General features: G+C 38.9%; 2 protein-coding genes across 2 annotated transcripts; both read right to left on the reverse strand.

Annotated features, from left to right (window-relative positions):
* Positions 1 to 6,249: 6,249 nt before the first annotated feature.
* Positions 6,250 to 9,361, reverse strand: LOC148106414 (G2/M phase-specific E3 ubiquitin-protein ligase-like). Its single transcript, XM_087844518.1, is given in 7 exon segments — positions 6,250 to 7,058; positions 7,193 to 7,407; positions 7,695 to 7,867; positions 7,975 to 8,156; positions 8,278 to 8,305; positions 8,307 to 8,595; positions 9,143 to 9,361. Coding segments are annotated over 7 exon segments (1,221 nt in total). The 5' UTR covers positions 9,220 to 9,361; the 3' UTR covers positions 6,250 to 6,801.
* On the reverse strand, positions 9,356 to 12,477 carry LOC148106415 (uncharacterized). Its single transcript, XM_087843339.1, has 5 exons — positions 12,011 to 12,477; positions 10,620 to 10,832; positions 10,154 to 10,289; positions 9,532 to 9,681; positions 9,356 to 9,391 (listed from the first exon to the last, which is right to left on the reverse strand). Exons 1-5 carry the CDS (start codon positions 12,313 to 12,315, stop codon positions 9,356 to 9,358), a joined length of 840 nt encoding a protein of 279 aa, XP_087699465.1. The 5' UTR covers positions 12,316 to 12,477.
* Positions 12,478 to 17,464: the final 4,987 nt, after the last annotated feature.

Genomic DNA, 17,464 nt, shown 5'->3' on the forward strand with positions numbered 1-17,464 from the left:
AGAGGAATGCCTTGAATAAAAGGTAGATACAGTGGGGTGTTTTTGGGCTCCCAATCAAACGGCATGCTTTTGGTTTTTCTTCACAAATTCCCCCCACTGATTCATCTGTTCTTTTCTTGTTTTAAGCAATTATTCGCCTTTGCTACTGTTATGACACACTTAAATGAATAAAACTTTGGTAAACAACAGCAGACTACATTTGGGTGCACATTTTCACGCCATCTTGCAACTTTTCCAGTGTTATGATGAGTGTTAACAGTGTGTTAATTTGTGGAAGGCTGCGGTAGCGCTGTAATTACATGTCTTTGTTTGTACTGTAAGTCTTATAGAATAGGGAGTTTACTTACATCTGTGCGTGTGTGTGTATGTGTGTGTGTGTGTGTGTGTGTGTGTTTCAGACAAGGACAGCAGTTAGCTGAGGTGCAACACCTTTTCTCTCATTAGGCTTACTAAACAGGATAATGATTCCCCCGAGAGTCTCCATCGCTCTGCATGCCCTGTCACTCCCCGCACCACCATCACCATGGTGATCAAAGCCAGATGTGCACACTGCTGTTGCCGCCAACAAAGCACAACTGTACTCTGTGTTTTTACAGTTGTCACTCTGCTCTGTGCTGTAGCCCTTGGGGATTCTGCTGTGCTGCAGCAACGTTAGATAAACCTATAAGCTAACCACAGTTTTTCTCCTGGACTTCCACACACACTTTATAGCTGAAAAAAACAAGCCAGAAACAAAATCAGCCACGTTTGACAAATGGAAGTAATTTACCGTTCCCGTCAGTTGACACTGCTTTATTTTTTAGAGCATTTGACACCAAAACCAAAGAGCCGCTGCTTCCAGTTGCAAAGGACTTTTGAAACACAACTTGTTTTTCTTCCCTCATCTTTAATCCCTTTGTTGCCTCAACATGTGACTGCCGTTAATTCTGCTTGTTCTCACTAACATTACAGTCTTTATCCATCCCTGCGAGCCAAACTTATTAAACTATCAAGAAATGACCCATAAAGATCCGTCGCTGTTGACAAAAACAACGCCAAACCAAACCTTACTAATTTGTTTTGACTACAGATGAATGAGCATGCAGAACGTTCAGACTGCAAGATGCCATTCAGCTGTTTAGAAGAGGGAATAAACCAGTGCATTGGGACAGATAGCGAGGTATTGAATAACTGGTGGGATATTTTTGCATGCCTGCCAAATATGTGCTATTTGTTTGAAAAGTGGCAAGGAATGAATTTGCCATCTTTCATCATTTTTAACAACAACAACAAAAAAAAAACACCCCATCAACAAACATCTCTGCGAGACGGAACCACAAAGACAAAGAACTGAAAGAGGGCAGAAAAGAATTTACAACAGTGATCAAAGAATGGCAGACAAGAAACAAAACACAAAACACACCTGCAGAGACAGATGGAGGTAGCCCCAGAAAAGAAAAGAGAGGGCAACGCAGCGCCGCTAGAAGCGCCGGTAGACAGAAATGAAGGAGGAATAATAAGCAAGGCGGGAAAACAATTTGTTGCCGATTTAAGCTTTTTAACGACAAGCGCTGCGTCGCACGGACACAAACCTGTCGTCAAAGGCAGGCCTGGTTTGATCAATAAACTGGAAAGAACAGCGAGATCCTCGACTTGTCCCCGGTTGACACCATTAGCGTGTTGGTTTACCACCATAACTGTCTCCTCCTGGATCTGTGCCAAGCGACAAGGTGACTTGGCGTGAGCTGTCCCATGATTAATCAGGTTCTGCCACAAAGTCATGCGCTCTGATGCGGCAGCACAGATCACAAGAGGAAAAAGAAAAGGGGAAGCAAATGCTAAAGACACAGAAATCCAGCTCTCAGCAGATCAATTTATTCAAAGTTTCGGGTACAGCTCAAGGATCTTTCCTTTAAAAGAGACTGAGGACACTATCAAGAAGAAAGATTCAAACAATGGGCTGGGATTACAGTCCAGCACGTAACTGCTTTAAAACATCCAATTCAATTTCAGCCCTCTGTCACATGTCTGAACAGAGACAATACAATTTAATGTTGATCAATAGCACAGCACACAGGCCTGGCAACAACTCTCATTTCAGCTGTGTAAATGCACCTGAAAGCATGTTCAGATGTATCTGCTGTATAACACGTTATACACGTTATAACCTGGGTCTCCTTTCTGTCCCTCGCTCTGACTTTAAAACCCAGAGGTGATCATGGCGCTTAAATCATGAAACAGCTTTCCTCAGCCTATCAGGTTGGCTAATTCTTTTGAAAACACATTTTTATAGGTTAGCCTTAAACTTTTCCCCTTTCGGGCCATCGTTTTACGACTAATTGCTTGTGTGGAAGCAATGTCTTGGAATAAACCATATGGTTTGGGTACTTTTCCACTTGTACTCAACTCCACTCAACTCTGTTTTCAAGGTTTTCCATTAGGTGGTACCAGGTACTTTTTCTTTTATCTGCTTGGCCGGAGTTTAGCTCAGTCCATCTGAAAATGTAAAGTCAATAGACTGCCACCGATTGGCTGGTCATCAGAGCGACTCCTTCACAACAATCCAAACCACCAATTTTGAAACCTGGAAATGAGGAAAATGGCTCCACGAAACCCAACACCGTGGATCCCGAGTCTGACAAAAAGCCAAAGAGCGAGCAGCATTTACGTCACGATTTTGCCGCTGTTGTGCCAAGACGAGAAGGCAGTAGCGGAGAAGAGGCTTATGTGTCTGTTTATGTATCTGTACGTTGAATAATGTGCACTTTAAGGTGAATCTTTTACTCCAGACCTTCCCAAAGTGTGGAGCCCGCCCCCTAGTGGGGGGCGCAGAGCCATTGCAGGGGGGTGCGGCATGAAAAGGGAAAAAACAAAACAATGCTTGGACACTGCTAGCACAGGGCGCCCACACAAACGGAAAGCAGGAGATGAAGCATCGCTGAATATGTTTCCAAACCAACTTCATTCTAAGCCAAAGACTAGAAAATATGGTGAAGCATATCTTCCCTTTGGTTTCACCTGCACAAGTGCCAAAGTAGGTCTCCCCTGCAGAATTGGTTTTCCCTGCGTCGAGAGCGCTGGGCTCTCCAAATCACGGACAAACAGTATCCCACATTCTTGATTTTTAGTTCACAAACACTTGTTGTAATAAATAACTACTCCTGACATTTTGGAGACGTTAGCTCTTTATACAGTAAAGTTACAGTGGGATACAAATAATATCAGGCTGATCCTGCCAGGATTTGTTCCCTCGGTTCAAATCACGGACAAACAGTATCCCACAGTTGTTCATGTTTTTAAACCTATTTTGCACAGAGAGGCATTTTTTGAAAAATGTATTGATAGCAATTTTGAATATTATTACACAGGGGGAAAAAAAACAACTACATGTAAAATAATTACACCGTGATGCCTCTGCCTTTCTAAATAGAGGGACAGTAACTGCGTGTGTAAATGTAAGTGTGTAAAACCTGAAGATAGAGACAAAATACTGTTAATCTGACTATTTGCCATTCTGTATGAGGGGCCGTACAAGCCAAAATTCATTCTTTCACTCTCACATACATACATTCTTCTTTCACACACATATACTTTCACTCCCACATACATATATTATTTTGTCACGCACATGTACTTTCACTCTCGCATACATATATTCTTCTTCCACGCACATGTACTTTCACTCTCGCATACATATATTCTTCTTCCACACACATGTATTGTCACTCTCGCATACATATATTCTTCTTCCACACACATGTATTGTCACTCTCGCATACATATATTCTTCTTTCACGCACATGTATTGTCACTCTCGCATACATATATTCTTCTTTCAGGCACATGTATTGTCACTCTCACATACATACATATATTTTCACTCTCACATACATATATTGTCATCTCGCACACCTTTATTCTTATTTCATATCCATGTATATTCACTCTCACATAAATCCATTAATCTTCCTTTCACACACATGTATTCTATTTTTCTTAATGCTACATATTTTTATGCTGACATATATTTATTCTCCTTGCAGGTGCAGCCCTTTCTAGTCATATATATATACATACCCTTTACCTTTCAACACATATATATTTGTACTCCTATACTCATATATACATACAATCCCAGTGTTTATCCTTTACCCATCCATACATACACTCTGACATTCACATCTGCATTTCCTAACACAGGAAGTTCATCCTTTAAGCAGGAAGTTATTCTTAAACCAGGAAATGTAATACACTTGGAGAACTTACTTGACATACCCAGACCTAAACCAGAAGAACCAAGCAATGAAGCTGTTCAAAGTCATCCTGCTTTCTTTGCTAGTATTGCAGTTAATTTGCCGAGTAAGTAGTAATGAAAATGACATTAGAACTTTTTTAAATAATGTATTAGAATGTTTGGAACAAATTCAAAGAGAAGCTACAGATTCTTTTGTTCGTCAGAGGCTCCATAGAGAACTTGGTGATCACATTCAAACCTTATCTGGAATTTTGTCCATCTCAAGATTTGTTGACGATGCAAGAAATAGAGAAGCAGTGAATACATTACGGTCCTTAAATGGATGGCTAATTTTTTTACTGACTGCTTATGAAACCAGACAAGGAACTACATCTGAGAACAGACTTGTCTTGCTACCTCCACCTCTCATGACTTGCTCTCAAGGTCGACCGCGATACAGCATTTCAAGAGAGCAAATATCTCATTTAGTATCTCTTGGAATGAACTGGCAAAGCATTGCAACATGCTTAGGGGTTAGCTCCCGTACTCTGTACAGGCACAGAGAGGACCTTGGCATTGAGCCACTGACTTATGCAACATTATCCGATGAAAACCTGAACAGGGTTGTTAGGGAAATTCTTCAGTATACCACAAATGCAGGTGAACGATATGTGCATGGCAGCTTGAGATCACGTGGGTTACGCATCCAAAGGTGGCGTGTAAGACAAAGTCTACAAGAAATTGACCCCTTTGGACGTTCCCTCAGAAGACGCAATGCAATACGTCGACGACTGTACAGTGTTCCTTTCCCCAATCAGTTATGGTGAGAAAATTCTAACAGAAAAACAGTCCTGATTCTAAGTCTATAGCGAAATGGATTATCTAAAGCAAAATAACTCATTGTTTTATTTACTCAAACTTGTGCATATCCTTGACCATGTCATAGTTTCCCCATACATAACTTATACTTATTTCATTTTTCTATAGGCATATAGATGGAAACCACAAACTTGTGAGATGGAGGATGGTGTTCCATGGCTGTGTGGATGGTTTCAGTAGAACCATCATCTACCTCGCGTGTTTAGATAACAACAGGGCATCAAGTGTTTTGTCACTGTTCATGGTTGGTGTTCAGAACTTTGGAATGCCATCCAGAGTGAGATGTGATCATGGACTAGAAAACACTGGTGTTGCCCGTTTCATGCTTTACAGGCAAGGACTGAACAGGCATAGTGTTATCACTGGCAGGTCTGTGCATAATCAAAGAATTGAGCGATTATGGGCAGAATTAAATCGAGTGGTCTCATATCATTTTGTTAATCTTTTCAATTTTATGGAGGAGCATGGTGTATTAGATTCACTTAATGAGCTCCATTTATTTTGTCTTCATTATATATATTTGCCACGTATTCAAAGAGCTGCCACAGAATTTCAGAACCAGTGGAATAACCATGGACTTTCAACACAAGGAGGGCAAACCCCTCTTCAGCTGTGGCAAAGGGGCATTATCAACAATGCAGGAATACATAACCCAAATATGAATGGTATTTGTGAAAATGACTTTGGTATTGATGAATGCAGACCACTGCCAGAGCTGGAGACAAACAATAATGTCGTTGTTCCATCAACTAACATTTCCATCAGTGACACCATGATGGTTATACTTCAACAGACCTTTGATCCATTTGAAGATGATGGCAATAATGGTATAGATTTATTTTGCAACCTTGTTCGTTTTCTTGAGAGACAATCCTAAAATATCAATAAGGCCTCTGGAGAAATTTCATTTACTGTAATTGTGGTTGTGCAGCTTAAAAATACAGTGCCAAGACTGTTGTTAGTTCAGTATTATTAGAAGTTTAGTCACAGCTTTAAATTTCAAGAATGCTACTATCAACCTTTACATGCATGTTGACGGTTTGTATACAATTTTAAAGAATTTATGAGTTGTATTATGTGAGTGTGTTGAGATTTTACAACCATGTTTTGTTTTAAAACACCTTGTTAAAAGAAAAAATAAATTTGTGCAACCACATTTTATTGAGGTTTTTGGTCATCACAATCACCAGATGTATTGTCTTGGAACAAGATGACTCAAACTGATAACATTAACATTAATACAGTCAGTAAATACATCAAACATGGATCACTGATCAAATAGAATAGAAGTGTCAGATAAACAATATTGAAGAACACCAGAGAATAAAAGCAACAAACAAGTACAAATCTAGAAAACAAAAATAATCACAATGCACATAAATTAATGCAATGAAAAAAAAAACTGAATTGAATTATGTTAGTATATATAACTATTGTATACTTGTAGAACGGTACCCTGACAAGCAAAAAGACTTGAAGCAAATGAACATTTGTTAAAAGGTCAATGCAAAAACAGAGCCTCCAATCACAAAATAGGTGGGTAAAATATGAAATATGGCAACATAAAGTAAATTCAGCTTGGTCTCAAGTGTGTTAATTGGTGTTTTAGGTGGAACATTTTGAACCCCCCCTTAGAATTACTTAATGATTGACACTCATTAATTTAACTGAGTGCAAAGCTCAGATTAGCATACTAACCTGACCAGGAATTAAGCTATTCCAAAACCATGTGTATTACCTAATGCAAAGTCCATATTCTCCTGAAAGTCTTTGTAAGAGGTATGAAGTGGTAACTTTAAACAATTGATGCACGTGTTTGCAATGGGTAGTTTAGACATGGTTTGTGCATCAGGCTCTTGGTGAAGAAATTCAATGGACGGTTGTGGAGAGAAGCCAATTGGTGGAACAGTGTTGGCTCCAGTGGCAAAGGCAAGAATTGTCCCCAGCTTCTGTGTTCCGTCTTGATCTAAAGGAAAAGCAATACTGTCAAAAATGACATTAAAGACAAAAAACACCAAGCATTTCTACTTTTAACTGATTCAATGAAAAGATGCAACGCATTATAAATTGAACACACACTGCTTAAAACTCTAAATTTACCTTCTGCATCTGTTAGGTAGTCTCTCCAGAAACTAATGACAACTGCTTCAGCGTGCCTTTTATTGCTCCCAGCTGGAGAAAGGCGGATGGTAAAGAGGCTGTCAAGAAGGTCAGCTGTAAGCACTGAAGGTGACCAGCAGAGAAGGGTGCGAAAACTCTCTGGGTGAGCTTGGATTTTGTCCAGCACCTCAAGTGTCCGTAGTCCATCCTGAAATCTAAATGATAATCAGAATTACCTTTAAAATCACAAATCACATCAAAAATGAATGGATCCAAGAAGTATAATCTAAAACATATGAATTTATATATACAATAATTTTTACTTCAGATTATTCACATCATCAAAAGTGTATATCCCAAATCTGCATTTTTCATGTGATGCTGTCACCTTTGGAGGCATGGTGTACCTACACATAAAGAAATGTCACACAAAATTCCCAGAATACAAGGCAATCAGCAAGGGTTTGAGTTACTTATTGGACAACAATAAATACATACATACCTTTCAAATGGACCACGGACTCTGTGTATTACTTGGAACATGATAATGTCATGTATAAGCAGATCCTTGTCTTCCAGCCTCCGCAGCGGCCTCAGGCAGCCAGCATTGGCTAAGTATTCCTGAAGTGGCTCAGTTGCTACTATCAGATCTTCAAAGGATTTACACTCTTTAACCTTCAAATAAAAAAATAAAAAATTAATGGGCCCCAATTAATACATGGAGTAGAACGAAATGCACAAAATACTAAAACATTTTTCAACAACTGACAAATCAGTTTTACCCTTTTAATTTTTTCACGCAGGTCACTATCGGCAACATCTTCTAAAACTGGTTTAGCCAAATCTGGGCCATCAACAAGGCAAGAGAAGAGTGTTGGGGACAGAAAGCCTGCTGGTGGACCACCATGTACAAGGCTTACTGCAATGGCTCTGCCTGCAATGAAGTACCTGTCCTCCCTCATGGCTAGAAATAATGAAAAACATTACATGTCAATAGATGCATGAAAGCGCTTGACAAGAACTTCATAAAAATGATTTTTTTTATTGCATTACTCCAGGGATATCAGCCTAAAATCAATACATACCAGCACTATCAAGCGCCAAGTTCATTTTTGCCTTCTTCACCCTCAAACATTGGAGACAGGGGCAAAGCTTCGATCAGAAGTCTTAGAAATTCTCTTCTTGGTCCACCCAAGTCAACAGCCTCTTCAGGTACTCCCATATCGTCAGAAAACCTGACAGAAATTGTGTGGCATGGATCATATGTCGCTCGTTTAAAACCTCTAATTGCTCCATCCAGGACTGTTGATCTATTAATGTTGAACTTGCATTTCTTCTGTTGGTTTACTTTTGCAGAAAGTTCCTCCAAAATATCTTTCGCTGATACCAAACAACTTGAAGTCCTGTAGGATTAAAAAAAAGAAAAAGAAAAAGAAAAAATATTGAAAAGAACATCAGCAAAAACATTCGCATACACGGGCTACAAGGACATACAAAGTTTTGTCAAAATCAGAATCAGCATACTTTATTAATCCCTAAAGGAAATTATCATAATCATAAGCAAAATGTACAAAGGAGTATATTGCTCAGTGGCTTTTTATATTGTTTATATGTTTTGGAGAACTAGAAAGCACTAGAGCAAAGAAAAATAGTTTCAATGCACAATAAGTAAATAACAATAAGTAAATTTCATTTCATTGTCAGATAGGCTCTGTTAAAAATTCGCTGCCTATTTCAAATAAAATAAAATTTGCCAGCATTACAGCATTATCATTTGACTCTTTAGACATTCAAAAAACTGTTTTGTTAACAGCAAATATAAATATTATATATGCATATAAATATCTGAGGATGGATTACACTCCTTCACAACACTGCTTACAGAATTGGATTGCAACAAATATGGTGTGTTTAATTGGCTACTGTAAAACATTTGTATTTGAAACTAACCTTTCGCTCTGCAGGCTTGCTAGTATAGCCTGGTTAAGTTCCTCATCATCAGAAGACATGTCAGATAGTGGAGTCATGATTGAAAGGTAGTTATCGTAGTTTACAGATTGACTGTGTGTTGATGTAGAGGGTAATGCTGAACAATGATTCTCTGGATTCCTGGTCTGGTAGGGTGAGCTTGAGGTATTTTGGCACGTCAGGACCAGAACTGGATCACTTAAAGATGCAGATGATGAGGTAGAAGGCTGACTAGTGGAAGGGTAGATTTCCAATGAAGACACTGGTAACTGGCTGAAGGAAATGTTTGTTGAAGCGCTGCTGTACTTGTGTGAGATACTGCTTTCATGGGTCAAGGCAGGAGTTTCCGTTAATAATGTTCCATTACAAACTGATGAGGCAGGAGATTGCGTCGGAGCAGAGATTGGTTGGAAGGCAGCTGTTGAACTGGCAAAACTGTCTGAAGATGATGAGTGCAGCTGCCTTGATGAAACAGGGTTTTCTTCACAGTTTTCCTCACTGCTGTAGCTTGTAATATCATCCTTAGAAATAAAATAATAATTATAATAATTCACATATATTGAATTTGAACATTAAATACCATATATCCAACCTCTTCTGCTTATTCTTATCAGAGGTGGGGTGGTTGGAGCCTATCCCAGCTACCATAGGGTGAGAAATTTCGAGAGTTAATAGATCTTTTTCACAATTACTTTTACATACTAGGCAGACAAAATTGTAACACATCTACTGAACAGCAGTAGTCTTACATTCTATAATTTACAAACAGTCCAGCAGAGCAGCTGTAAATTTAGTCAATACCAGAGCTTAGGATTAACATTTTAAAAAAGGAACTTTAACTTGGTATTATTCTATCCAACTACAAAAGGTGAAAGGCAAGTTTAAAAAGAACAGAGATGAGAAAGTTCAAATGTTGTTTATGCACCAATTTTTGGTCTTAATATTATTACTGTACAGTGCTATGTAGATTCATTCAAAAGTCAAATAACGTACCAAAATTGGTTTTGATGGTCTGATGTATAGGGCTTTCGATTTATAAATTTTATGTATGAGATTTGCATCCAGCTCCTGTCCTGCTCGCAGTTTGGGCGCAATCAGTCTGTTGCCACAAGCCATCAGAAACTCCAGGCTGGAAAACAGTTAAGTTGTAAAATGTTTAAAATCCAAAACAGCAAAAATGTTCCAATAACTTTTTTAGAGATAATCTTGTTTTCCTCTTTGAATCAGACTTAAAACAGTAGTAACAGAAGTAAACTTTATACAAATGTCAAAAAAGTATGCCAAAAATGGAGTGTTCAAGAAAGGATAACTGATTTGGTTCTTTTAGTTTAGTTTACTGATTCATGTCTACCTGTTCTCTGACTTAAATTGTTATGTAAAGCTTTGAAATGCCTAGATATCGAAAAGACTACTGACAAAAGCTGTGTCGCATTAGGTTTCGACTGCCAGCACAACCTACCTTACACTAATAGAAAGTTTATCTCCAAAGGCGTCCCTTATTTGTTCAGAGACAGTTTTCTGGTCCCAGGATTTTTGGAATTCAAATCCATTCAATATATGCCCTTGTTCATGTAAATGTTGTTTTGTGCGATGCTTGACAACAACACTGCTTGATGGCCGTGGAAGAAGGATGACATCTTTGTTGAAAGTATCATGATAATGTGTCTTGGCCCTATAAAACAAAACAGAAACTATATTCAGATTTATGTATCCTTTGTTTTATTTAACTATCAGTTCCTTAAGAAAGTTGCTAATGTCACTTGGTAGTGACCAGCTTACACGTTAAACTGTTGCTAAGCTTTTATAAATAAAATAAAATGTTACACAGTTCATATTAAAAAAAAACAGTATCACAGCTAGCCATTTAGCCCACTTGAATATGTTTAAAGTTGCTCGTGTATGTAAGAGTTGAGTATAATAGCAAACGCAAATAACAGAAACATAATTTGAAAGAAAAAAATGCATAAAGTAATAGCATGCTTATAAATTGCCTTTGAAAAAAATGGAAAATGTACGTAAAATAGAAAATGTTTTGTGGTTTGACCATTTTAATTCACTGAAGCTTGAATTTAAAAAAAAAAAATATATATATATATACACATATACATACACACATATACATATACACACACACATAGTACAATGAAAGAAAATCTAAATGCTCCAGTTCAACTACAGTGCGGCCCCCTCAATCACAAAAGCTCAAAAAATAAACTGCATAAGGAATTTTTTTACTGCTCTTTAAAATGAAATACACCTACAAAGAGGCATACAAAGAAACATTTGCTATTACTTTTTACTTTGAGTAAAGAACAAAAAAGACACCAATCATATTTCTTTTTTTCTTATTTCATACACTGTAGAAACTGGACTGAAGGCATGACTTGGCATCCATGTTTATCTACCTCTACAGTGGTACAGATATTGATCCACTCACAACACAGAGTTGGATTGATGTCTTCTAGCAAGATTAAAATTCTACCCCCCCCCCCCCAAAAAAAAAACCCCACAATAAATAAATACAAAACTAAACAAAAATAACAAGAAAGTTAACCCAACCTTTTATTTACCAGGCTAATGTAGCTACCACCTCCCACATTAATAAAGAAGATTTAATAAAGTAATCTTAAAGTAAGCATCAACTTACACTCGGGTCACAAGTACAAACAGCCACTAATATTGAAATAAATGCGACGGTCTTTACTGTTTTTAATGTGGATGCTGCTGAATAAATTAGCTAGGGCTAAAATTTTATAAGGGTAACAAAGTGCGTTGCTAAATCAGCAAAGCACATTTCGTATTTTGTATTTCGCAGTTGTATAGTTAAGTGGCAAACTGTTTTGTTCTTACCTTTTCCTTGATCTGCAGTTCCAGTTGCCAAAGTGTTTCTGGGTCTGATATCGCAAAGACTGCCCCACTCCAGTCGAACTCCGTGTAGCTACTTGGCTCGTTGAAGCTACCCGGGTGTTAGCTGGTCTAAAAAGTTCCCTCATCTCACTTTCCACCGTGCTGTGGGTAACACTGGGTGCAGTTGAGGCAGTCCCATCTCGATCAAGTGACGAGGACAACGATGTGACCGTTTCAGGAGATGATAAAATATTTCTTAACAACCCGACAGCTTGCTGAAGAACTCGAGTTTCTTCTCCCCCCTCCATGCTGTCAGACACTTGAAAGTGACCCGCGCGTGCTTCTCAACCAATCACAGCGGTACAGGTACCCAGCCTTCCGTTTCCATTAAACTCCTTCCGTTTCCACTATACTCTTTCATTCACATACATTATTCTCTTGCATACATATATTTTCTTCAGACATGTATGCATTCTCTTCTTACATACATATATTATTTGCAAGACTAAAATGCATATTGAATGTATGTAAATGAGAGCAAAATGTAGGAATGCATAAATGAAAATATATGTATGTGAAAGAAGAATGTATGTATCTGAGAGTGAAAATATATGTATGTGAGAGTGAAAATATATGTATGTGAGAGTGAAAATATATGTATGTGAGAGTGAAAATATATGTATGTGAGAGTGAAAATACATGTGTGTGAAAGAAGAATGTATGTGTGTGAGAGTGAAAGAATGAATTTTGGCTTGTATGGCCCCTCATAATTCTGCAATTCATCTCCTGTAAACAATAACGTGGCGCACATACCTTTAACGTTGCGTGACAAACTCTGTGTAGCTGCCGTCATAGGCAACTCTCGCATTTAAGTTCATTTTATTAGATATGTAAGGTTGAAACAATTAGTAGTTGAAATATTAAGAAATGAGAAATAAATAAATAGTAATTCATGTTTTGTTCATTAGATTTATATGTTTAAATGTGTTATTTGTGCTAATTGTGCAATTAGATAGGAACCTTTTCTATAGTTCCGTCTATTGTTGCTAAGAGGGTATTTTTTGACTGTCACACTCAGCAAGCTAATTAAGAGATGAGCCACGAGGTTTGCACGTCTACAGAAAGATAAATAAAAGAGTGCCTTTTTTGGACCTCCCCACGAAGTAAAGATTAAAGTTTTATTCCCTTTGAGTGAGGCCAATGAGGTAAATGTTTTATTTTGTTTATTATCATTGTATGTAAATATGCTAGTGTTGCGTGATATTTATCATTACATGTTAAGGCATGTCGAAGAATCCTCCTGTCCGAAATAAATGTCAGTTAAAACGCAACGAACAAGTTGAGCTTTATTAAGACTTGAGGGGAGTAACAGTCAGAACTCAGCCTGCTTCGTGCTGGAGGAGAGAGAAGGAGAAAGAGGTCTGCCGCAGCGGAGCCGAGAGCAGTGGAGCCGAGTGGGAGCGGAGCTGAGCCGACAGCGCGCTGGGTCACGTAGTTAAGCGTCTCTCTCAAGCATCAAAGACACTCAAACACACACAGACATCTCATAAGGCAACCAGAGTCCAGTGGTGCAGCTTGGTTAAGCTACAAAGAAGTAACACGTTTATACAAGTTAAATGTGGAGAGTAGATTTCTTTAGCTCATCTTAAAGTGACTCTGTCAAGCAATGAAAGGGGAAGTGTGGTGGTTTTGGAGTAAAAGTTTAAGTTTATGTTATTAGTTGTTTATGCTAAGTAACTGTAATTAAGGTACGTTTAAGTTGATTATAAGGGTTTTGCTTATTTTTAAGACTGCATTAGATATTTAAAGGTCACATTATAGTATTTTGTTTGACATTGAAGGTTATTTTCTGTTTTACTACAAGTGAAGGGCAATTTACTATTTTGGTTTAAGTGATGGTGACATATATTTAAGTTGACTCTTTAAAGTAAAGCAATTTAAGTTCCTAGGTGCTTCATAAGGTGGCTATTCACGTATTTAAGTTGACCTAGGTGACTTGAGTGTAGTATAATTCCTTTGACTGTCTGTGACATGGAGCAAGAAGGCTCTGACACTGAAGCTGTGGAGCAGCAAGAAGCTTTTGAAGAGCAAGAAGGTTTGCGCGAGCCATGAACAAGTAAAGCTGCTAAAGAAGGAAGTTTGGGGAAAGGTCAAAGAGTTAAAAGGTTCACTGAAAGGGTCCAAGCACTACATGATGAAAAGGTGAACAAGCTTCAAGCTCACTTTAAAGTCAGTTATGAAAGGTGGAAAGTTGTTGCAAAACAAGGCAAAAAGGCACTTGAAGAACCTGTTAGTGCAAAACTTAAAGAGCTTATTGACCGAGTTGAACATACCTCGGCAGAAGTGAAACAAGTTCATGATGAACTGCGCAATCATGAAACTCCTGATGCAGACACTCGCCGCAGAGTGGACACCTGTGATGCGGTTTCTCAAAAGATGATAAAGCTTGCGCAAGAAAAATTAGCAGCAGAAGAAGACGAAGAACTTTCTGAGAGATTGGTTCACTGGAGTGATATTAGATCAGCATTCAATTCTGCAACCTCTCAAAGATCCAAGGGTTCAAATAGCAGTCAATCAAGATGCTCAAGTAAGTTGTCTGTAAAGAGGCAAGAAGCAGCTGCAGAGCTTGCGGCTACTGAAGCAACTCTAGAGATTATGGAGGAAATGAAAAGTGAAAGAAAGGCACTTGAAATACTTGAAGCAGAGAATGCTGAGAAACAGAAGGCCTTAGAGCAAAAGCGAAGAGAGCTTGAAAGACTAGAAACAGTAAAGAGAATGAATGCTGCTAAAGCACATCTGAAAGTGTACAATAAAGAAGGAAACTCAGATGAAGAAATATCAGACCTGCATGAAAGGAGCAAACAGAGAAATGTCACATCTAAACCGATGAATCAGTTTGCACATTCGCAACTTAATGCAAATGCAGAGCCGTTTGATATGCCACAAGCCAACTCAAGGTCACAACGAAGAGAAAGCCAACAGGAAGATAGTACCACAACATTGGCCCAAGCTCTAGCTGAGTCCATTCACATAAGTCGCCTACCAGTACCAGAACCTACAGTCTTCAACGGAGATCCTCTCAAGTACAAGGATTGGAAAATGTCGTTTCAAATGCTGATACACAGAAAGAACATCCCAGTGAATGAAAAGATTTACTATCTTCACAAGTATGTTGGAGGACCGGCGAGAAAGGCTGTTGAGAGTTATTTTCTGTTGGGAACAGAGCTTGCTTATTACTCAGCATGGAACATTTTGGAGGAAAGATATGGAAGTTCATTTGTAATCGCCAAAGCTTTCAGAGATAAGTTGACATCATGGCCAAGGATTGGTAACAAGGATAGCGTTGAACTTCAAGAATTTTCAGATTTTCTCAGAGGATGTGAAGCGGCCATGCTTCAGGTTAAAGGTCTTAAAGTTTTGAATGACTGCAATGAGAATCAGAGAATGCTAAGCAAGCTACCTGATTGGTTGACAGCAAGGTGGAATCGGAAGGTCATTGAAATTGAAGAGCAAGATGGTTCTTTTCCAACATTTAGCCACTTTGTTGACTTCATTGCGAGAGAAGCCAAGATTGCGTGCAATCCAGTAACATCGCTTGATGCACTCAAAGCAGGTGACTCAGAGAAAATGAAATCTTCCAAGACAAGAAGTGTTGGAGCAAAGGTGCTAGTGAGTGCTGCAGAAGAGACGTCCAACACAAAAAAATGTGTGTTTTGTGAAAACTCAAATCATAGCATTCACGCATGTAGGAAGTTTATGGACAAGGTCTTGAGTGAAAGAGTCAAGTTTGTGCAAACTAAAGGACTGTGCTTTGGATGTCTAGGCTTTGGACACCAATCAAAGAAATGTGAAAACAGAAAGATGTGTGACACATGTAAAGGGAAACACCCGACATGTTTGCATGAGGAACGAGACAAAACCTCAAGAAAAAGGAAAGAAAAGGAAAGTGACAAGGAACCACAAATGAAAGAGATGGAAGGCAATAAAGAGAGTAGAGAAACCAAACCCAAGGAAGCACCAAGTGAAGCAATATCAAACTGTGTGATTCAAAGTGACAGTAGTAATCTCACATCTTCAATCATTCCAGTTTGGTTATCCACAACAAGCAATCCTGAACATGAGATTCTTCTCTATGCTCTTCTTCCAAAGTGACACGACATTTGTCTTGAAGGAAAAGGCAGATGCTCTGGATGCAGAGAAGAAATTTGTGCAGTTAAAGCTCTCGACAATGTCTTCTAAAGACACTTCAGTACAAAGTCAAAGGCTGTCTGGGTTACAGGTCAGAGGTTTCTCTTCTTCAAGGAGAATTCCTCTTCCTGTGACATACACAAGAGAGTTTATTCCTGCAAATTTGAGTCATATTCCCACACAAAGGACAGCAAGAGCGTGGCCACACTTAGAGCACCTGGCTGAAGAAATTGCTCCACTAATTGAATGTGAAGTAGGCCTGCTCATTGGTTACAATTGTTCACAAGTGTTGGTACCCAGAGAAGTTGTGGCAGGAAAAGATAATGAACCTTTTGCCCAAAGAACAGACCTCGGCTGGACAATAGTTGGAGGAACTAATCCATGTGTTGACTATGGGGACGCCATAAGATGTAGCCACAAGATCATTGTCAAGGAAGTGACACCCAATCAGTCAGCTGAGCAGTTGGTCAAAGAAGTGCAATACATCTGTCGCACACAAGTCAAAGAGGTGGTCACATCCGCAGATGTAATTAAAGTGCTCGAGTCCGACTTCAATGAAAGAAAGGTGGAAGATTCACACTTCTCATAAGAAGATTTAAGGTTCATCTCCATAATGGAAGAAGGAGTGAAGATGAAAGCAGATGGACACTGTGAGTTACCTTTGCCATTTAAGGAAGACAGACCAAGTCTGGCAAACAACCGGAGCTGTGCAGAACACAGACTCAAAAATTTGAAGAGAAGATTTGAGAAGGACAAACAATACCACAAAGACTACACAGAGTTCATGAGAGAGACTATAGAGTGTGGTGATGCAGAAAGAGTTCCCTCTGTAGACCTGGACAAAAGCCCTGCCTGGTACATTCCACACCATGGAGTGTATCATCCACAAAAGCCTGGCAAAATAAGAGTGGTGTTTGATTGTTCAGCAAAGTACGAAGGAGTGTCCTTGAACGACTACCTGCTTACAGGGCCAGAGTTAACTAACTCTCTGGTGGGGGTCCTGTGCCGATTTCAGAAAGGTCCAGTTGCAGTGATGTGCGACATTGAGCGCATGTTTCATCAATTCAGAGTCAGAGAAGAAGATCAAAATTACTTTCACTTCTTGTGGTGGGACAATGGAGACTTCAACTCTACTCCATCTGTCTATTGCATGCGCGTACACTTGTTTGGAGCTGCTTCTTCCCCTGCTTGTGTGAACTTTGGTCTCAAGTATATTGCTGCACAAGGTCAAGGCAAGTTCAGTGAAGCTACCATAAGATTCATTGAGCG

This window comes from Neolamprologus brichardi, chromosome 1 (assembly GCF_056152115.1).
Source record: "Neolamprologus brichardi isolate AB-2024 chromosome 1, ASM5615211v1, whole genome shotgun sequence".
NCBI classification, from domain to species: domain Eukaryota; kingdom Metazoa; phylum Chordata; class Actinopteri; order Cichliformes; family Cichlidae; genus Neolamprologus; species Neolamprologus brichardi.